Source organism: Ptiloglossa arizonensis, chromosome 11, assembly GCF_051014685.1.
Source record: "Ptiloglossa arizonensis isolate GNS036 chromosome 11, iyPtiAriz1_principal, whole genome shotgun sequence".
Taxonomy (NCBI): domain Eukaryota; kingdom Metazoa; phylum Arthropoda; class Insecta; order Hymenoptera; family Colletidae; genus Ptiloglossa; species Ptiloglossa arizonensis.
The window spans coordinates 15,408,223-15,431,022 of NC_135058.1; the positions used below are offsets into that span (position 1 = coordinate 15,408,223).

General features: G+C 32.6%; 2 protein-coding genes across 4 annotated transcripts; one reads left to right on the plus strand and one right to left on the minus strand.

The window, feature by feature from the left end:
- The first annotated feature begins 1,379 nt into the window (after nucleotides 1–1,379).
- Nucleotides 1,380–4,652, plus strand: LOC143152673 (N-acetylglucosamine-6-phosphate deacetylase). Of its 2 annotated transcripts, none has more exons than XM_076323043.1 (7): nucleotides 1,380–1,852; nucleotides 2,873–3,147; nucleotides 3,351–3,480; nucleotides 3,591–3,679; nucleotides 3,765–3,909; nucleotides 3,979–4,155; nucleotides 4,289–4,652. In XM_076323043.1, exons 1-7 carry the CDS (start codon nucleotides 1,642–1,644, stop codon nucleotides 4,483–4,485), a joined length of 1,224 nt encoding a protein of 407 aa, XP_076179158.1. In that variant the 5' UTR covers nucleotides 1,380–1,641; the 3' UTR covers nucleotides 4,486–4,652. The 2 variants fall into 2 exon arrangements, with proteins under 2 accessions (XP_076179158.1, XP_076179159.1); XM_076323044.1 differs by having other exon boundaries at nucleotides 1,838–1,852; nucleotides 2,740–3,147.
- A 275-nt stretch (nucleotides 4,653–4,927) lies between these two features.
- LOC143152672 (uncharacterized) lies at nucleotides 4,928–21,598 on the minus strand. 2 transcript variants are annotated; one of them, XM_076323041.1, is made up of 21 exons: nucleotides 21,471–21,598; nucleotides 14,568–14,691; nucleotides 14,422–14,479; nucleotides 13,033–13,103; nucleotides 12,006–12,182; nucleotides 11,134–11,232; nucleotides 9,636–9,734; nucleotides 9,409–9,507; nucleotides 9,226–9,324; nucleotides 8,435–8,533; nucleotides 8,276–8,374; nucleotides 7,978–8,076; nucleotides 7,804–7,902; nucleotides 7,582–7,680; nucleotides 7,401–7,499; nucleotides 7,193–7,294; nucleotides 6,570–6,668; nucleotides 6,396–6,494; nucleotides 6,212–6,316; nucleotides 5,669–5,928; nucleotides 4,928–5,550 (listed from the first exon to the last, which is right to left on the minus strand). In XM_076323041.1, exons 2-21 carry the CDS (start codon nucleotides 14,674–14,676, stop codon nucleotides 5,467–5,469), a joined length of 2,154 nt encoding a protein of 717 aa, XP_076179156.1. In that variant the 5' UTR covers nucleotides 14,677–14,691; nucleotides 21,471–21,598; the 3' UTR covers nucleotides 4,928–5,466. The 2 variants fall into 2 exon arrangements, with proteins under 2 accessions (XP_076179156.1, XP_076179157.1); XM_076323042.1 differs by lacking the exon at nucleotides 7,193–7,294.
- Nucleotides 21,599–22,800: the final 1,202 nt, after the last annotated feature.

Sequence of the window (22,800 nt, forward strand, 5' to 3'; positions counted from 1 at the left end):
CGAACCTGTTAGGTTATGGGAGAAGTAAGAAGTGTATTGCAACACTGGTACAAATTGCTAAACTGTCGATATTAATAGAGGGTGTTTGTTGACGCGTAGAAAATGTTTCAAGTATAAATTCAGAACACAAAGACAGGAAAAGGTTTGTGTGCACATATTCCCGATGTAACCTTGTTTTTAAGTTACAGCATTCTCCGTGTTTTAACAATTATTTATTTACTTTCAATTAAAATTATTAAAACAACCATCTGTTAGCTTATACGTATCTTAAAAGAGCTTGGTGTAATAATTAGAAATGTTATATAAATAATAAATTTTAAATGCCTCCATAGATAATAAAGGTGTAGATATAGCTCTCAAAATTCAGTTGCTTGCTTCAGAGCCAAGTCTTATACATATATAAATAACATGAGACATTTAACATCTAGAAATTTGTGTAAGTGGTGTTGTAAAACATTGTGATGGGTGTTTCTATAAATCTTTCAAGCAAAGTACAAGGTTGTATTATATTGTCATGAATAATTTTCATGTATTAATGCGAAATTGTTATTAAAACCTTGAACAGACATTGAAATCTAGATATATTTTTCTATATTGTTAAAATATAAAAAGGAAAGTAACTTAAGAACAAGGTTGTATTATCAGGCATATGTTTATATAAGTTTGTTTCATTGTTTTTGAGTCCTGAAATAATTCTTGCACTACATATTAAGAAACATTCTGTATAACCAAGAAAACATATGCAGGATGCTGTATGATTTACCAAAAAACAAATTTTTTATCTCTGACACAACCAACCACTCTTTTCCTTAGGTTCTTCTAATTTCCTTAAGTTACACAAAAATATAACAACTCTTTTTATATCAAATTGTTTTCAATCTAATTTGTTATAGACTTGAATTATATTGGCCTCTAAAACGAATAGTTTTACTATGTTACCCATAAAATAAATTTTATAAGTTTTGTGTGGTATTTATGTTGTGCATAAATTTTCATAAGCTTTATACGGTAAGTATTAATTAAGTATAGATTTTATAAAAATATTTTATGTATACAATCTTATCCATTTTAATGCATGCATTATATGATGAAGTTTGAATAATACAATAGATTATATGATCCATGAAAGTATAGAACAACTGATCATAAATAGAATAGTAATCTAAAGTTTTTATAATTGAATACAAATATAACTAATAAAATATTTTTCATTGAATTGCTACAACAATAAAAAAAATAGACGTATTTCTCATATTATAGTAGAAAATATATGAAATATTAATTCTAATTTTTTCTGTGATAAGTTAATGTACCTAGAGTTTTTTTAATTATTACATAATTACTTTTAAAAAAAGTAACATTAAAATTAAAGAATATAAAATTTCGATTATCATATCGGTATTGCCCCCTTTTTCCATTTTTAATATAAAAGACCGCATCGAAGCTACGTTCAGCGACATCTTGAAAAAAATTGTTACGATCATAGAAGGTCAATACCACTTGACAAGCCTTTGTGTTCCGTATAATTTGATAATCACTCGTGATTGATAATGCAAACTGTCAAGTAATATACATAAGTACTTTTTTTGGAAAACCATACGTTGCGTGTTTTAACGAGTATAATTTTTACGACACGCCCCCATGTCACGAAAGGACCAAAGAATTCTAAAACAATTTTACAATTGCCGGATTCTACGTGATAGTAAGATTTCGATCGAGGATCTATGGGTTCGTGATGGAAAAATCATCAATCCGGAGAAAATTTTTTATGACGAGAAAGTGAAACCTGATATTAGAATTAATTGCAATGGAGCGATAATTTCACCTGGATATATCGATCTTCAAATTAATGGTACTTAGTGTAAATATGTATTGTTTTTACCGCATATATGATCTGTATTTACCAGAGCCTTCCATAAGTAACGTCTTTTTTATATATACATATATATTAATTATTATTGCATGGTGGAATTTTAATTTAAATCCCACTTCTGAATTGTAGTTGGATTTTATTTATATACTCACTTTTGTGAGTAAATCCTACTTTTCAAGCCATTGGAGAAAAAAAAGTATAATTATAAATCACAAGATTTTATAGTTTAAACAATGCAGGTGGGTTTACTTACAAGACATTAAAATAATTTGCATGGAATCAGTTTGCTAAGGCTGAACATATATACTTTACTCTTAGCAACAGTAAATTATACCAAATGATGATTCTTCTATTAATTACTTGCCAAAATTTTAAGTACTTTATTATCAAAGATTACTGATTGCCTTAATTTAAATTTTTCCAAGATGTTGAAAGTACTTTTATCGATTTCAAGGAGTCAATATTAAAGTTTTTTCACATTTAAAACACATTTATATATTTAGATACCTATCAAACAATCTTAACAGTGAAATATAATATATTTCTTCTCAAATTCACATAGCATATAATAGCACAAACAGGTATCAACATTTATTTTGTACTGTGAGTTAAGTGAACTAAACTGATTCAAATAATGTGCACAACAGAATTTATAAACAAATTCAATATAAATAAGATACAGTTGTTTATATAATTAAGATGAAAAATGACATTACTTATAGGATGACTGGATACATCTATTAAATTTAAGAAATTGATTATACTTGTACAAATTTAAAAAAAATTAATATTTATCTAGTTCTGGCAATTTTATTAATTACATGTTATAAATGGAAAATAAATGTATTTCATTAATATTAATCTAGAAAAGCCTGTTTTTTCTACAAATTTAATAAAAAGATAAGTGTATTTAATTTTTACATAATGTTTTTATGTTAATGAATACTTATAAGCATGCTGTGACACATACTTTGTCATTTATTTCATTTTATTTGTTAGGTGGCTTTGGCATAGATTTTACACACAATGTTAATAACGTCCAGGAAGGAATTAATAAAGTAGCTAAAAAATTACTTGAATTTGGTGTAACATCATTTTGCCCAACTTTAGTAACATCACCTAGTGAAACATATTATAAAATCCTGCCAAACATTAAGAGAAGCAATGGTGGACTGCATGGAGCAGCTGTATTAGGCATTCATTTAGAAGGACCTTTTATTAGTCCAAGTAAAAAAGGAGCTCATCCAGAAAATTATATTAAACAATTTGAAAAAGCAAGTCATTTATATGTTTTTAACATATATATTGTTACATATATTTAACATAATACATAAACTATTACAAATGAATAAATATTTAAAATATATGAACATGGAATTATTTATTATTGTTACAAATTTATATTATACAATCTTTATATTTATTGAAAACTAATGTATACAACATACTTTCATTATATTTCATAAATGCATTTTAGGGTTTTGAGTCAGTAATTGATATGTATGGATCTTTAGAAAATGTATGTCTTGTTACACTGGCACCAGAACTTCCTAATGCTCAATCTGTGATAACAGAGTTATGTAAAAGAAACATTAAAGTTTCCTTAGGTAAGACACAAAACAAGCTTAATTGTTTTATTTCTGTTATCCTAATCACATAGCACATCTTTGTTATATGACATTCTTTAAAATTAATTTTTTTTATTTAAATATTTTAGGACATTCCATAGGAAATTTACACGAAGGAGAAGATGCTGTAAAAAGTGGAGCTTCATTTATTACACATCTTTTTAATGCAATGTTACCAGTAATTATATGGAGTATAGAAGTCATTTGCTTTTTATAAGCAATATGTAATATCAAGGAAATTAATATTAAATTTTTGTTTGTAGTTTCACCATAGAGATCCAGGATTAGTTGGTCTCTTAACATCTGACAAAATTCCAGCAGTGAAAATTATTCACTATGGTATAATTGCAGATGGGATTCATACACATCCTGCAGCATTACGTATAGCTCACAGGACACATCCCAGAGGTTAGAATATTTTTCTTATATCATACTGAAGCTTTCTTTCAAATTGTTGTGTATAGTTTTATTTTTTAGGACTTGTTCTAGTAACTGATGCAATATCAGCCCTAGGTTTAGAAGAAGGCATGCATCAGTTAGGACAATTTCAGATAGAAATGCGCATGGGATCTGCATATATTGCTGGAACAAATACTCTGTGTGGTAGTACAGCAGAAATGTCAAAGTGTGTGCGACTTTTTAAAGAAGCAACAGGTACTTTTAATGTTGCTATTTAATTTTGAACAAATTTCGCATGTATTATAAATTATCTACTTCTTCCATAGTAGAATTTTGTCTGCCTAAAATCATATTTAATTTAAGGTAACTATATAACTATTTTTTGTAGGTTGTTCGATGGTAGAAGCTTTAGAGGCTGCAACTCTCCATCCAGCGAGAACTCTCGGCATTGAAAATATCAAAGGAGTTTTAAACTATGGAGCAGATGCTGATTTTGTGATGTTAAATGATAATTTGGAACTGTTATCTACATGGATTTCAGGAGAATGCGTATGCATTTGCAATCACGTTGAGGACTGCCAGTAAAATAGATTGTAAACTTACACATATTACATACTTCTCTTATATACCATTTAATGGCTGTGAATATCACTCTAGCCATATGAATGTTTATCTGCATGATCGTACATTGTAATTATATATTTTGTACACAAAAACTTTTATAAAATATGTTTTATATATTTTGATATACATACAGATGTTATAAATCTTTAGCATTATCGCGCTCAATATAACGGAATTCAATACATTGCTAATATTTTTAACATATTTCAAACATAAGAATCCATAACTTTTATTGTTATATTCACTATAAAGGAGTTTTTTTTATATGTAGTAAGTTTTGAATGAAAGTGCTTAATAATGATCAACACATATTATAATGTTACTCATTTTAAAGGATTTTATGATAAATACTTTCATATGTTGATGAATAAATATACATTTATTTTATTAGCTCAAGCTGCTTTAAAGCAAAGATTTTCCAGATTATTCTTCGTATTTTTTTTAAGAAAATGATAAAAACAAATTTGCTCTATGAAAATATATTTCACATACAAATATGAATTTTATGAAAAGTTATATAGTTTGTTTGCGAAACATTTATTTGTCGTATTTTAGAGCTGTTTTTTTAATGTACATTTAAACAAAGAAAAGGCAAACTGTTACTATTCCACATGTTACAAAGATTTCATATTAAATAATAAGTAACGTCACTTATTTATTGTTGTCAGTACTCGTACTCACATTATTGTTACGATTCGTAGTACAAATAGTATTGTTAAAGGGCATATAATTTTTCATGAAAGTAGTTTTTGTTTTTAATGCATACTTAATTAGGTAGCAGCACCAGGTTTTATGATCAGTTCTGCAAAGCGTTAAGGAAAGGTTTGCCCACGCATTTAATTGCAATTTTATAATGAAATATTATTACTGTTATTATATCAATCGTATGTAATTTACTATCTTAGAATAGTGATAAACGTCGAATTCCGCAAGGTTCTTGTGTTAATAAACAACATCCTTCAGGTTGCATATATACGGCGAGTGTCTAATACCAAATGAATGTGCTGGAGGAATATCAAGAATTACCTGTAAATGATAATATTCTAAATGACGTCTTCCATTAAAAAAGCTCTTGAATTAAAAAAAAATTTATTCTTTAAAAATTTTTTTATTATTTACTATGTTTAAAAAAATATATAAATACTTTTTCTGGACAGTGTGCTCCTGGTCCTGGAATCTGTGAATGATCGTCTGGTAGCTGATAGCGAGAACTTATACTATAAGCGGGACTTTTCATTCGAACTGCATCTGGTTTCACGGCTTCGTACGTTCCAGGTCCGGGCACTAAAATGCGATCATCCATGAAGACCTTCTGTCTACCGGAAATCGAATAAGCCGGTGCTGTTTTCTTGTTGCCCTCTTTCGTTCCACCGAGAGCAGAAGGAATGTTGTAAACATTTGGGGCTGAAACAAGAAAAGAAAGAAAGGGAACTTAGGGAGGAGATTGTAGAAATTTTCATTTTTAATTGCGACTAAAATTTACTTTTTCATGAAAAATTATTTTCGTAATATCTTCAAGTCTTGCAGGTAATAAAATTTCAATTTTTATACACATTAGAAAGATATATTGTTTCAAACGAAGAATAGCATTTCTAGTCATACATGTATACATACTCGATAGTAGTACAATGTAAAACAATATCAAAGAAACAAACATAAAGAAAATGAATATTTTATATAAGTATACCTGGAATATCGTTTGGTCTGTTTATGCTCGTCCTAAGACCGAAAGTAAATCGCAATGCTTTTTCCAATAAAAGCATAGCTTTTTCTGGACTGTATTCACCTGGACCTTTAAAAAAGGTATTATATCTATTGAACTAATGTATGAAAGTAAGTCAGAAATGGAAGATTCTAATGCCTTACTATACCTGGTACCGAATCTGTTTCATGTATATCTGTCTTAACACCAAAGCTGTAGCGAGGAGATTTGTTCAAATTTACCTTTTCTGGATGGTAACTTCCAGGTGCTATATTTTGTATAAAAACTTTATAAATATTATGTTTGATAAATATTAATGAAAGTGATATTGAATATTACTTACCAGGTATATCATTAGGTTTCTCAATGAATGTCTTTAAACCAAAAGAGTATTCTGGAGATTTATCTAAATTGACTTTTTCTGGGAAATAGGTGCCAGGAGCTACAAAATTAAAAAAAAAAATACTGATACAGCCACGAAGAAGTGCTATTACAATTTATAGCACAGGCTTACAGCACATACATAGTGATGCAAAAACATTTTTGGTATCGCTAAACTTACAAACATTTGTTAATGATTTTGTAATTCATGATCCACAAAATTTACAATATACACGATATAGAATCTAGAATACCATTAATTGATAATGGAATTGGCAACAAATTTCTTAATTAAAAATTTTAAATCACTTAGGAGTATAAGCGTAAAAGTGCTGAAAAATCTTGAATAAAGATAGATATTTTGTAATATCGTTTAACTGTAAATATCAGTGACATTAATGCCAAAGCATGTATAAATAAGTAGATAGAAAAAGGTAAATAAAGAAAACGTGTCAGTATGTGTTCTTTGGAAAATTTCATTAAAATTTTAGATGTGTACAAAGCTTTATGTAATATCAATGAAAGCTGCATCAAAATATTATGTTGTACAATAAAGATTGTTAGTGGTTTGTTCAACACCGTTACCTGGTGTATCCCTAGGCTTATCCAAGGGTTTTCTGTTACCAAAACTGAAATAAGGTTTATGTTCCAAATTTACTATGTTCTCTGGATAGTAATCAGCAGGGCCTACCAAGGCAATCAAAACATTAGTATTTATGTGTACGGAATGTTAAACCTATACCAACTGAATTTCCAAAATAAAAAGTTTTAGCGGCAATCGAATTATATTCACCTGGATTGTCGTTCGGCTTTTCTGGCGTTCCTTTTCCAGATAAGCTGTATTGAGGCCCTTTATCTAAATTTACCTTCTCCGGACTGTACGTTCCTGGTGCTACGATAACAAGAGGAATATATAAATGTCTCTACTATAAGTTTACGATACGAAATACTAAGACATTTTTCATGTCGATCACCTGGATTGTCGTTGGGTTTCAATGGCATTCCTTTACCAGACAAACTGAATTGGGGGCCTTTATATAAATTTACTTTTTCAGGACTGTATGTTCCTGGCGCTATCGCAAAAACGAAACACAACAAGATATTAATCCAAAAGAACGGTAATAGACAGAAACGGATAGAACGATGATAATAGATAAAACAACAAATTGAACCAAAGATGATTGAAAAAGATTCACCTGGATTATCGTTTGGTTTTTCCACCATTCCTTTACCGGATATACTAAACTGAGGACCTTTGTCTAAGTTTACTTTCTCAGGACAATACGTTCCAGGTGCTTCAATGAATATACAAACGAGCGTAAAAAAAGATGAAGTGTATGCATTTTAATTAGATTGGCTTAAAAATTCACCTGGATTCTCATTCGGTTTTTCTGGCATCCCTTTTCCAGATAAACTAAATTGCGGACCTTTGTTTAAATTTACTTTTTCCGGACTGTACGTTCCCGGTGCTAGGAAAAAATTAAACGTTAACAAACGAACAAAAAATGTTCAATTATGAATTCTTTAATAAAAGTTAAACTAAATCGATAAAAATTAAAATTCTCATATAAATTAATATTGTGCTAGAACAATCGCAACGAAATTTAAAAATAGGAAATTTAAACAATAAATACGATAGAAGTAAAATATAGTATTACTCGCACTGACCAGGTGTATCACTTGGTTTCTCGGAAGGTCCCTTACCGGTCAAACTATATTCCGGACCCTTATTTAAGTTTACCCTTTCCGGACAATAATCACCAGGTGCTACAACATTGTTAACATTAATTTCTTTCACTAATGACGGAATTATGACGAATTATATACCTGGATTATTGTTCGGCTTATCGAGCGGTGTCCTTAATCCAAAACTATATTGCGGTGATTTTTCAAGATTTACCTTCTCAGGAGAATAAGCTCCAGGTGCTAAAAGTTTATATTATCTATTCACACATGTTTTTTTTTAAGTGTAATTTAATAGCATTTATAGTATATCATCAGTACTGAACACACAGGGAGAGACATGCAATTGGAACCGCTTGGATGTCTATAAATATCAATTTGAACAAAAATTGCTTTCGACGAATATTGTATAAAATTGCATTCGTTACTTGTTACGTTTCAAATTTCAAGATCACCGTTTGGTTATTAAAGAAAATCAGTTTTGTTTCTATGATAAAATATCCTGACGTTATTGAACAAAATTTAACTATAAAAGTACTTCACGTAGTAGTAATAATTCGAGAAACAGTGAATTGTAGTAATTACTTTCTGTTAAACTATACTATCGCTAACAATAATAATGTTTAATTCGTCTACGGTAGAACCGCTTGAAAAGTTTTATTCTTTTCACAATACACGATACCTTTCGGTTAAACGACCGTTGTTAAGTTTAATTTATTATCTTTTTATTAAGGATTTTTTACTCGTATAGAATCCGGTTCGAGTAATTCTACAGACCTGGAGTGTCGTCTGGTTTTTCACGAGAAGTTTTCCCGCTCAAACTACATTGGGGGCCCTGATGCAAATTGACTTTTTCGGGACAGTAAATACAGGGGGCTGCAAAAATGGTCCACGTACTGATACGGGTGAATGTTTTCCTCGAACAACAATTTTACCTGGTGTATCGTTCGTTCTCTCGAAGGAAGTCCTCAGTCCAAATGTAAATTGCGGCGCTGTGTCCAATTTTACCTTTTCTGGGCAGTACGTACCTGGCGCTGAGAATAATTTTATCTTTTAACTTTCGAAAACGCGACCACGCGTTGAAACATAATTCGTATACAAAGGAATTCAATAAATACCAGGGGTGTCGTCCGGTTTCTCTGTACGACCCTTTCCCGTGAGACTGTATTGAGGACCCTTGTCCAAGTTGACTTTTTCAGGACTGTAGGTGCCAGGTGCTATAACAATAACCATGTGCGGATAGAAACGTGCTTCTGTGACAATAGTTTAGTCTCATTTGTCGACCAATGTTTCGCTAACATTTCGATCGACAAAATGATAATCGAGGAAACGTTTCAACAATTACCTGGCGTGTCACTTGGCTTCTCGAGAGAAGGTCTGAGTCCAAAGGTGTATTGCGGTGTGTGGTCCAATCTTACCTTTTCTGGGCAATAAGTTCCCGGTGCTGATATCGTAATAGAAGGAAATGTATATTAATTCGGTGATATATGTAACTGTCGCTTGTACAGGGTGGTCCACTTATTTTGATCGTTCGAAATTTCATTGCTTTCTCATGATAACGTTGATAAATTTTTTATTCGAATAGATTCTCATTACGTTTACGAATCAAGTGGATATTTACGTTTCTTATTTTACGTCCTCTTTTTTATCGTATAGAACACAGAACATGTCACAACACACGACAAGCACACATATCGCACAACATGTAATATAACACACTACGTACACGCATACCACAGTGTGTAACAACCACAGTAAACACACGAACGCATGTTATTATTGAGTAAATATTGTTGAGAATAAAGATTGTTTCGTTATTTCTTTTTACGAATGAATTTTCAAACTGTATTCGTTACTTTTTATCCATTACTCAAAATAAAAATTTGATTCAAAATGGACAACCCTGTATATTTAATCTAATTACCTGCACTCGTTTCCATTGAATTGCAATAGTTCGAGAGATACGATCGACTGAAATTATTTGATCCTATTAAGCATTAACGTATTATAAATAGAACTTAAAAAATGAAACCAAAAAAAAAAGTAACCGCAATATTTTTTTGCGATAATTTCCACACATTCTTCGTAAATTTTACGAGTTAACAAAATTTTTATACACTAATAAAAATTACTTTTCTCACAACTTGTGACGAAATCAATATTTCGAGTGCAGGCTATTATACGTGCAACGGGATACAATTATTTATGTACATGCATTGTTGATCTACATCGTTTCACCTGCAAATATTAACGTTCTACGTAAAAAAGATAGTTGATTAGCATAGATGCGAAATTAATTGTTTATTAAGCTCTAGCTGCTAAATAAAATAAGTAGCCGAAAACAATTACCAGACGCAACTACGAAAGAGTAACGTTAGGAATACCTAAAGTTTAATAAAGTCTATTCTTCGAAGATCGATTATCTCTGCATTAGCGTAGAGCTCTTCGACAACTAACGATTCGGTTGTTCAGTGTGGCATCGATCTTCCTAAGACATCATTTTCATAACTTCTGTCGTAACAAATTTCATTTTTACAATCTACTGTAAGAGAGTCATCACTGAAGATATTTACTACTCGCGAGAAAATTCTCTAATCTGGAGTTAAAGAAGAAGTATTAAAACTTGCTGGACTTCTAGTTCAATACATGTACTATGGATAAATATTTGATAAAATTACGTATCTACAACTATTTTGCACAAAGAATTTCTACGGAATATCTTATCCTTCGGTCGATCAAAATGGCGTAACCCCTTAACTTCGAAACTACGATTAGTAATGTTTTCTATTAGTAGAAGGAAGTAGAAAGAATCGCATACAAGTCTTGTTGTGGTTTGTAATTACCAGGAATATCGCTCGGCTTCTCCAATACTGGTTTTAAGCCGAAAGTGAACTCGGGGGCTTTGTCGAGAGTCACCTTTTCGGTGCAATAGTCGCTCGGTGCTACGATTAAGATCCAATTATCGTCGGTCTTACGATAGAACAATTTAAAAGTGACAATCGCGCGATCGTTGTTACTTAAAAATATTTCGATTATTGGATTTTCTTTTTAATACGACGCATCAAATATTATTTTCACTTCAACTCTTTTACCGGAATACTCGGTCCATTGTAAGGATTTATTACGTAATTGGAACAGGTCCTACCTTACCCCCTGTTTTATCGAAGATAGAGGCAACGTAATCTATCGATTTAATTTTTTTCATTTATCTATCGACATTATTACACTGTGATAGAGTACGAATAAGATCAAATATAAAAAAGGGAAAATATGAAAATAGGTAATTATTATGTGTCTAGTAATTATTTAACTGTGTCGTAGTCGAAAGATGATATTTAGCAATTACTGTTTCACAATCCGATTCTAGACCTATAATATAAATTTACAATTAGATCTAACCGAAGACAAAGAAAATGATAAAGCATCGTTAATTGCAAGAGAAAGGGAGACTAAAATTTCACTTTTTTAATAAATGCAAACGGGCAATGTAATGATCTCACTTTCCTTTTAATTGAAACCGTATGCTTCTTTTAGGTAGACATATTTTAAACATTCTTTTAGGTAGACATATTTGTTATAGCGACAAACAATCTTTTTTCTGTTACAATTTTTGTTTAATCTTCGACGAAACAGGAGCTACGGATTCGTCCCAATTCCGCGACGCGCTCCACATATTATTATAAATATTAAAAAGTGCGCGGTACTATGTACTCACCAGGCGTACAGCTAATCTTCTCCATTTGTGTTTTGATGCCGAACGAGAATTTCGGTGAACTGTCTAGAATAACTTTTTCAGCTTTTTCTGGATTATAATCGCCCGGTGCTGGTGTCGGTTCCTCTTTCGTGGATTTCGTACGACCGTGCAAAGACGATGCCGGTGCTGCGTCTTTTCCTGCAGAAACGAAGCTTGGATAATTTGTATCACATTACGTGAATGTCGTAGTAAGTATTATAGATTTCTTAGCGAGAACATATTCCAAGGATTCAATATGGTGAGAAGCTTCTTTATAAATAATCTTTTATATTCAATGAGTAAAAAATTTGATCGAACAAAATAAAAATACATCGATCTGTCACTATTATTGAAATTACACTAAAATATATTCAACGCTATAAAAATATGTGAAAAGAAAAACAGGAATCGATCAATTTACATAAAAGTTCTTAGCTGTTACCATACAGATAACTCTTCCTTGTACCATTAAAGTTGTAATAATGTTTTTCGTTGGACAGGGTTTGTTTTCTTTCTTTTTCAATCTTTATCCCACAGTGTTTTTCATTCAGCAACGGATAACTATCACGATTAATTCTGACTTAAATAGAAACAATCTCTGCCCTCTCTACCTCCTTTTGGGGGTTTTCAATACAGATAATAAATTTAAAATTTTAAAAAGTTCGACATTTGGTTACGAAATTGAAACCGATCGAAATAATGAAAGTCGTAGAAAGAAAAATCGTTTCGAGGGAAATTCAAGGAATTTCAGCGTGTAAGTTATTATATGGAAAGCGAAGGAATTTCGTGAATGATGCCTGCTTAAAGCTCTACATTCTTGCAGAGTATTGTTCCTCTGGAGTTTGATCGATACTTCTCACGAACACGGAATACCACTGTTCTCAGCATTCGTTTCGAGTTTGCTTGGTGTTATCACCTCGACTAAATTTTCTTTGATCAATTCAATTTCTAGACATACGATTTACCCCTCGATAATAACTTGTAACGTTTATACGATTAGTGTTATCACCTTTTGCGCTAAGCCCAGAAACGTTGTATTGGCCAGGACCTGGTCCAGGACTGTCGTTCTTTGCCAAATGTCTAAATATTTTAATAAAGTTCAATTAGAATTGGTTAAAAGTATATATCAAACATATTTTGATTTCACTTTCGACGGAGACATACGAGTCTTTCGCATTGTTCGAAATAATTAAAAGATCACTTCAATGTGTTCATTGCCCTGTATTGCAAAGTAACTTCAAAAACGCACGATTATAATTTTTGTAAATTATTCTTAAGATCTCGAGGTTATCTTCAATTTTCTTTAAAAAAAAAATCACTCTTTTTTTCTGTTACACAAGTTGCGAGTTACAGTGAAGTAAATGTCTTAAATAGCATGACCTTGGAACGACCTTCAAATAAATACGATCAACAAATAACGTATCGAAATATTGACAATTTAATCGATATAGGTATAATAACATTTGTCGTCACGTTCGGGCTGTGTTTAATGAATTACAGTTGTTCGAATTTTATTTTTAAGTAATAAAGGGAAACATTCTATTAGCAAGAATATCGATACCTTTCGATATCGTAACTCACTGTCTAGGCATCTTGTACAATACGAAAGAGAAGGCCACTGTCATGCGATACTTCAAATAAGGAATCCAATACTTTAATAGCCTGAACGTGCTACATAAGCTAGACGCACGCTCGGTAAAAATATCAGTATTATGATCGTATACCTGCAACCGTTAAATGAAACTGGTTCTTTAAATGATTCTTAATATACTGCACTGATTCATCGACAGTACTTATCTTCTTTCCTCGATAACTATTACTTTTAGAATAAACGTATCTTCGTATTTATACTGTAAAAATTCATTGCAATTTCATTTGAAAAAACAATACTATAATGATACAGTGATTGTAAATAGTACTAAAATTAAATAAAATTAGAAGATTGAATTAATAATTTTCACAATTGCAACTATAAACATTTTCGTGACACATTTAAATTCAATTACACGTAGATCGTGATCGTAACACGAAATTTCATTTATTACTAGTTCTAAATTGACACCGGGTCGCGTTTGATAGGAGTCAATAATTCGATTTGGATTATACAATACGACAATTGTGCACTTCGTGAAGTCACCTTCATGAATTCAATCGTCGTTCGGTTACGTTTGCAAAACCGTACCGTTTTTGTTGTCCTTGACTATTACATTACAGTAAGAAACACAGAGAAAATTGTCTTTTGAAATTTTTATCGAGTGCAAGTCTCTACACGTTACGATTATCGATTTTACCGTATCTCCATTTATATTTATCGCATCTTTATTTTTCTTATTCTTATTTACAGAAAATTTTAAAACGAACCAAACGATGAAATTCGTGACCAAAATTGTACAAGTACCTGCTTCCAAAAGAGAAGGCCGGTGCTCTGCCTCGCTTCGAGTCGGGTACCGTTTTCCCTGGAAATTCGATTCGCAATTTCGCTCATTGTACACTCAGCGTGTATTTTAACGAGTACACAATGAAGACGAAGAAAATTGTACGTACCAATCAGTGGTGGTAGAGTTACACAAGCTGGACCTGGACTGGTGTACTCCGCAGCGATGGGACCTCGTCTCTTGGTTGGTGTCCACGATCTCTGCGTCATGCCGCCCATACTTTTCACGACCTTCTATAACAAAAAGGAAAAGAGAAAACATTTACCAAGTGGTATATGTAACTGGGAGAAATATTTATTATCGATACTGAGAGCAATTTTTTTTAATCTTTAACGATTTCGATCAAATTCGAGGATTCAAAAGAATAACAATACTGATCCATTGATTACAATCAATGTACTCGGTTTATTATAGCAAATAACTTCTCAAAATTAATAATTTTTTATATACGAAGTTCGTTAATAGAGTTCAATCGGACCTGGTGTTCAGCAATTTAATTAGATTAAAAACTGTGCGACAGTTGCTGCATATTCATAAACATGCACTTAACAGATTCTATATTCTTAGTGTCTATCACCTATTTTGTTAATTCTACTACAAGAGTAATTTTATATCTATACCAAGTCAAGAATGCAGTTCTAGTTTTTAACCGAATAATAAACGAACATTCGGAATAATGTGTGACACTTATTTAATTTGTTTACATGGACGTGGTCTTTCGCGAGAAATCGGAGCGTTACGTGTATAATACATACGTATGTACACTGTACGCGACGTAATTAGCGAACGTATTAAAAAAACATTTATGGAAAGTACGAAATATACTCTAATACAAAAATTATTCTAAACAGCATATAAACTAGTTTCAAATAATCATCTTTAATAACATTAAAATGATTGCAAAGGCAATCTATTTTAATCAGAGTTGAATCGAGTTCAATTAAACCGGCTGTTTAGAAACTCAATTAGGTAAGAAAAAACGATTTTGTTCGTCGACTGTTGAAGTTGACTTCCAATCTCTGTACATTGGCAATTATTTTAGTTGAACGTTGAGCAATCCGCCAAGTTCAATTATCGAGAAGTACGTTCAGTAGTTTATTATACTTTTTCCCCCTTTGCAAGATAACGAGATTTCCACGGAATTGTGCAACAAACACGGCCTCGAAAGACGGGCCACAGAAACGACTCACGAAGTACCATATAAGTGTATGTCCATGGTGGGTATCCAGAATCGCCCACCATTCGGCATTGGGACTGAATAAAACATGAATATCACAAATTGTATGGCGTTTAAACAACCCAAATAAATGCAGGTCAAACAGGATGACTCATGACCTACTTATGGTACCTTTATACATGCGTACCTGAGACTCTAATAATTGTAACTGGAACAATCTTCGAGTAGATTTGGATTATGGAAATTTATGTGAATATTTTATACCGATCTCACGAATCTGTCCAGGTGTCTTCGGGACGAATACTATTCGTTACGATTTCTCGCGATTTTCGTCGACGTTAAACTTTTGAGTTCTATCTCATTCGAGAATGTTAAATACTTCACTCGTAACAATTGGTTATTGAAATTTACACTTGACGAAACATCTTTGAGATACGTTACTCAAAAATTGTCGCTTGATTTTAATTCAAGAAATGTGTACCAAATAGTAGTAGAATAATAATAAAAATCTTATAAATTGTACAGCTAGATTTATTATCGTGGTATTAAATTTAAAAAGACGTGATGTCAGCGTTTTTAAATATTTATAAATTCTTCGTAGACTTTGGATTTTTTTCTCAGTATTAATTTTACACTCACAATGGCTGTCGACTGTACTTTTTCATTCTAACAACCGTGAATCACTGTACGTACTGTACCAAGAATCTAGTAATAACGAAGTAAATTCTTTAAACAAACCATGTGTGTTAAATCTAAAGTATACTGTTACACGGATTCATAGGACCCAAAACAGTTTCATAATACTCGCTATCTAATTGACTGAATTGGAAATGGTACAAATTGGAGCACCATAAGAGTGGAGACCCATTAGCATAATAATTTCATAACTTAAATACGATTAGACGGTGAATTTTTAATTACTTATTTACTAATTAAAATTAAACACTGTTATCGCTAGAAAAGTTTCGTATACTATTGAAATATTTCTTTATAAAATTTTTCCTCGAATTAAATACTACCTGTGTATTAGTATATATTACATACCAATTGAAACGAAAAATTATTCCTATCCCATATTTCGAATACAAAAACAGATTCGTAACGTACGTCCGTTTTATTTATCTTGCATAAAATATCGTTTACGATTTATATATGATTTTTTCGTATCGAAATAAAATAAAATTACTATAATTTACTCCTCTATAATTTAACACTGACGAGTGTCCGTTTCAATTAAAATGTAAACTATAACGTTAGAAAACTCTTTCTTCCTATCCAGCCCTGGTTGCAATATTAACACGGATCTATCGAGGAACGAGTCACTTATGCGACAAGGTAAAAAAATGTTGAATGTCACGCAACCGAGTTACGTCTCAGAATTATACGTATGTACGAGAACGTTTTCGCGATTATCAAGAGTCAATCATTCGTTCGATCTCGCCCGGTATGGTGAACATCAGGGACTCTCGATCGCTCGCATATGCGAAGCTTCTCATAACGCGGCTAAATATGGTAGGTTACAAAAAGTAGGATCTACGAAAGAGGTGTCAAAGTTCAACTCGATTTTCATTCCACGATCTGGATAATAAATACGCAACAATTATTACTTTCCGATCGGAGACAAATGTTACTCGAAATTATTCGATTGAATCATTCTCTGGATACTCGTTCGAGTAACTTACACGTACAAATACTCTCGTTGTTCACAGTGCTCGTCTGGGATCAATAACGATTTATTTGAACAGGTATTTCGAACTTTTACGATAGTAAAAATCCAATCGCTTCGCACAAACGTTACACACGCGTTCTCTGGATAAAGATTTATTCCCAATTCGCGAATAAAACGTTATCGAAATATACTGAACACCGTGTCTAAACTCGAGTTTCTTGAATCGAAGTTCTCGCGCCGATTTTTTTTTATCTTTTCAGATCCTACTCTCTTACAATGCTGGAAACGTATTTTCTCGTTTGAAAATTGGATAGGATGGCTGGGATGCGTCAGTGTCTACCCTTAGAAGGTGAAGATTTTGTCTTCGGGCGAATCACTCGGTATTTACTCACTGTTGCTCTTGTTTTGGTCATGTAGAGTGCGAGCTTGCATACACGTGGTTCGTACACTCCTCTATTACAAGTCTTTCTTCACCGTACTCGGACGATGAATACTTTTGCGCGAATTGCACGCGTGTATGTAAATCGGAGCCGGAGATTTGCATAAGAGCATGCACGCGTCCCATTAGAACACGGTTGATCACTATTGTTCGGTGCCCTAAAGGATTCGTGTGTTTCGTAATCGTCGGTTCACCGTTCGGTGTACCCACGCAGAGAAAGTGGCGAACAGATCGAATGCATCGAACGCAATTGGTGACCGCTGACCGATCCAATTTCATTTTTCTTTTTTACCGACTTTACGAGTGGCGGGACGTCGCGTTAAGGGGGAATACCCTTTATGGGGTACATTTTTCGCATCGTTCGGTCCGAGAAAAAAGCTGATATTTGGAATCTTTTTTAACAATACCGAACGTTTAATATAAATGTATTAGAATAATTCCCAAACTTTTCGAAAGGTGCACCCTAAGAAAGGGGAATATCTGCGTCCAAGATGGTATGTTTAAAATGATAAAAGAAAAATATACTTTTACAATTCGTAAATAATCAATGTATCGATTGAAAGAAATGTTTAAGCTATCGATATGTTTTCCATATTAAAAATTTTCTTTTGTAATCCCAACCCCCTTGGATTCTGAGACGTAACCCCTATGGATTGCATTTACCACTTTGGAAAACGTTAATGCAGCTGAATTCGTGAACTTGAAAGTGTCGATACAAGGTTCGAAAATATATTAATAAGCACAGTGGAACCTTGCGAAGGATATGTACCGCGTTATACGAGACTTGGAACTCGTGTAAATAAGAGGGATACGAGTTAGAGAAAGCGAAAACTTGTGGTTGCTGCGTAAATACGTACACACGTACGTATCTACTGCGTTATACGATGATTGTTATTATTTTTTCACAACGGTATAAAAACCGCGTTATATGGTGGTCTAATGTGCTCCAGAGTTAAAAAGGCATCGAGTTTCTTCGAAAGACTGTTCGAATCTAAGCAAATGTGTACGACGAAAACAGTGATTGTAGCGATGGTATCAAGCTTGGTATCAATTCACGAGTATCGATCGATTCGGCGCTTAAAGATACTTAAAAATCAAGTAGTATCGTTTAATTGGAAAAACAGAACAAATATAATAAGTATCTCTTACAAATATTATTTAAGAACAAATGAACATGAAAATAATATTTAGAGAACGAAAATTTCTATATTGAACAAATACACATTACCAAAAATATAATAGTGAAAAAGATCTATCATTGACACTGTATTCGTAAAAAACGTTGATGGTTTGTGACGCATTCTTGGGTTAATAATACTAGGTTAATAACAGAATATGTAGCTGTACATCACCTTTGAACAGGTCATACATATTTATCTCTATTTCTTCGTATCATATTTTATGTAATGCATCGATTCGTATTGCATACAACTATGATGCAATAAAGATGTATTATTGTTATTCTATTTTTAAATGCCACGCTGTATCGAAAAAACGGAAGGAATCTTTTCATATTACCGAATCGTAGATTAGTAAGTGGTAGTAGAAACGTAATGGAAATCTATGCAGAGTATTCGACATATTGAACAGAAACGTGTTGTAATATTAGCTCTAATTATATGGTCGAATTACGCGTTTACTTACAGCTACTGTCATTATTTTTCCAGATACTTGTACAAGATAGTATCATTCTGTTAGGATACGATTTCACTCATAAATATTGTTTTTGTATTTCCAAGTACTCGTACAGGATTCAAACATGTGTCATTAGATTTCAATGCTTTCGTTACGCTCAGTTCCATCGCTACTTTTACAATAGCGTAAATTGAATTTTTTTATCAGTAATGCAGCATACAATTTAAAGCCTAAACTTCCCTCTTTCAATGATACGAGAACAATTCCTGGAAATGACAGTAAAATGTTGCTTTCTGAGCAAAATGTACTGCTCGACTAATCACACACCAATTGTAACGCGTTTTTATCGAATGAACAAATAACGAAATACGACTATCTCACTTGGTTTATGATTTTTTCCTCTTAGATGCTCTGATCCATTCAATTCTTTAGAGGTCGTGTAATATGAACCTCTTTCAATTCGTATTTTCTTATCTAACATACCATCAACAAAAATATAGTATTTCGTTTAAAAAAGTTAAGTCGATCTTTAATTTTTTTACTCGATTATCTACCCTCAGAAAATAAAACACATCGAATAAGAAATTGTTAAAAAATAATTTTAAACGGATGCATATGCAAGTCAACCCTGTCATACTAACATATGATTTTCTGTTCCAGTAACGCGAGCGACACACTTGCCTTTATCCGTCAAACGTCGCACTGATATTACGAGATAAGCTATATTATCACTAGTTAATGAGTCAAACTCTTTTTTTTTATCGTTTGTTCTTCTGTTTCCGTCTTTATTTTCTCGTAATTGGCCGTCATCGTATATTGTTGCTAAATATATGTAATCGACAATGATTTCCACTCGTGTGCTAGATTTACTACCAGCAAAGGGGATTAAGTCACTGGAGTTACTGGAGCAGAAAATCGCGAATTACTTTAACAGGGTTGTTTGTGGATCTATGTTAACTCGACATTAACGACAATCAATATTTTGAGTTCGTTTCTCCGAATACTGCATCTCCCTGAATTACTTGGTTCGCGTTTTTTTTTTTTCAATTACCTTGTAAAATATTCGAGCAAAGTTTTCGAAACAAAAATGTGTAGACGATGCGTATTGTTTTTATCATTACGTGACGCAACTCACAAAAGGAGATTATTTTTGGATCGGAATTGTTATCAATTAATAAACATTTACCAGATACCCGATGCAATTTCTATGTTACACGTTATCAAATTATTTGCACGAATTTAATTCCTTTAATTTCTAATTACCGTAAGGCAGCAAATATGTGTACGCGGATAATGATTGTAAAACGCGTTAAATGGCCATTTATGTCTATGTAATGTAGCCGGCAGTGTATTCAATAAAATAAGGCGATGACATAATATTTGTTTACAGCACACTCGGTTACTCAGAATTACTCATCGCCGTTCCTTACGGTAAAGGTGTAATTGAGGCGAAAATATCCTTGACGATCACGCGATAAATTAATGACATTTTCTGAATGAAATTTGACGCACTGTTCTTCCTTGATGGTTTGACATCAATTAAGTCCATAGTGTACAACTAATTCTAATATGGTATAAATTGAAATTCGTTAAAAATTGCTACAAAATTATCAATTGAATTATAGTCCAGTCCAAGAAGTATTCTACTTCCAACTATTGTATCATTGTACGAGTATATTTTTATATTATATATCAACTATATTCGAATATTGCGCAGCGTTGTAACTACAGTGTACATTGTGTTACATAGTAACTATACAACTACAAGTTGTCCAATAATATAATCACAACCGTAAATTTACATTAGAGAATACTTTCTTCTGAAGGAAAAAAAATTATTTCGATGAAGCAACTTCAAATTTTACAAAAAAAAATTGACATCAATTCGAATTGTGCAAAAATACAAGGATCGCGAAATTCTACTGTATTAACGCAGATACATTTCAATCGAATATCAATTTCCTACAATTCCCTGCAAAAAAATGTCCAATTCTGAAACTCGAATTACGTATCTATTCAATATGGGTACATTTTTCTGTCACAAATGTTCACGCGAAATTAATATTAAATCTATGTACGTCCTTTTATTTACCTAGATTGCACGAAAATCCGTACGGATAAAGTTTGCTGTATCACAAATTCGTAGTTGATGTCGTTTGTTGAAATAACACAAATGTACCGATTGAATAGTTGCCAACGTGCCTGCACCTGAGACGCGTTCCAGAGCGACTGAAGATTAAACGTCACGGTATCACGGCATGTGCTTCTGCACCCCCACTCCCTCAGCCTTAATCTCTGCTGTGATTGAAAATCTACTACGCATGCGCTCTACACTAATCCTTTACGTTAAATCGTTTTTGTTCTTTCGAATTTAACCAGCTACCGTGACACCGAAAGTTCACAAGAAATAGGTATTGGTATCTTTCAGTGTAGAAAAGGTATTACTATATTCCGAATCTCTTGATGCGTAAAACACATCGATTGTAACGTCGATAATTGTAGAAATTGCTTATCAATCGACAGTGAACACGAAGTCTGGTATATCGGTGGAAACGTCGTACGTTTTCATGGATCGATCAATAACGATTATTACGGAACTTATTGAGACAAGGAAAGACGACGATCGATTATTTTTGGCATACTAGAAATTTATTTTAACGTAATCATTGGATCGTACGTGGCAAATTATTACAAAAGAAAGAGATCCACTCCGCGAGGATACGTTTGAGATATTACAAAGGTATCACCTTGGCTCCTTTATTGGGTATTCTCAATTTCCCAAACCCACGCACCCTAACGTTCTTGATCACCATCCTCGACACTTTCGACCTTGTCGTGTCCTCTTCTTCGAGGAAAGTCAGCTAAAATTAGGGACTCACGTTATCACCGCGGATGACGATGCCTAGATGTGAACGTACGATCTACTTTTGCTTGCAATTATCGAATAAATAGAAAAATAAATTGGTACCGTTTCACCATTAGTTGCAATGAGAATCATACGGTACTATCTCCTACTTTGTACGAATATATTATTCGTTGAACAGAATATCCTGCTTGGAAACAAATATACTCGACACCGTGTCCTACGCGCGACAAACAAATACCTAACATTTCTAAAATAGCAAATATTTCATCGAAATAGTTTTTCTGCGATTTCGTAATATTTTTACCACGATTAACTGCCTCGATTAATCATGTACGATTCACAGAGTCTCCATTTCACCTTGATTGCCTTTAAATTGTAACGACTACCACCGAATCTAATTTTATATTATACCGTTATGTGCACCTACTTATTTTATTTCATTGCTTAGACTTCTTCAATTCCATCGTACACCTACCAAACTATGAGAGGAAGGATCACTTTGCATCATTTATTTTTAAGTTTCTTTCTAAAGTAGAACGAAACTTTTCAGAGTAGT

What these genes read in the sequence shown, in the direction of transcription:
- LOC143152672 (XM_076323041.1), bottom strand. Translation starts at nt 14,676, where the DNA reads ATGGGCGGCATGACGCAGAGATCGTGGACACCAACCAAGAGACGAGGT. An exon ending in GAAACCGGACGACACCCCTG is followed by an intron (nt 9,325 to 9,408) that starts GTATTTATTGAA and finishes AATTATTCTCAG; the next exon opens with CGCCAGGTACGTACTGCCCA. An exon ending in TAAGCCTAGGGATACACCAG is followed by an intron (nt 6,669 to 7,192) that starts GTAACGGTGTTG and finishes TTAATTTTGTAG; the next exon opens with CTCCTGGCACCTATTTCCCA.
- LOC143152673 (XM_076323043.1), top strand. Translation starts at nt 1,642, where the DNA reads ATGTCACGAAAGGACCAAAGAATTCTAAAACAATTTTACAATTGCCGG. An exon ending in AAACATTAAAGTTTCCTTAG is followed by an intron (nt 3,481 to 3,590) that starts GTAAGACACAAA and finishes TAAATATTTTAG; the next exon opens with GACATTCCATAGGAAATTTA. An exon ending in TCACAGGACACATCCCAGAG is followed by an intron (nt 3,910 to 3,978) that starts GTTAGAATATTT and finishes TTTATTTTTTAG; the next exon opens with GACTTGTTCTAGTAACTGAT.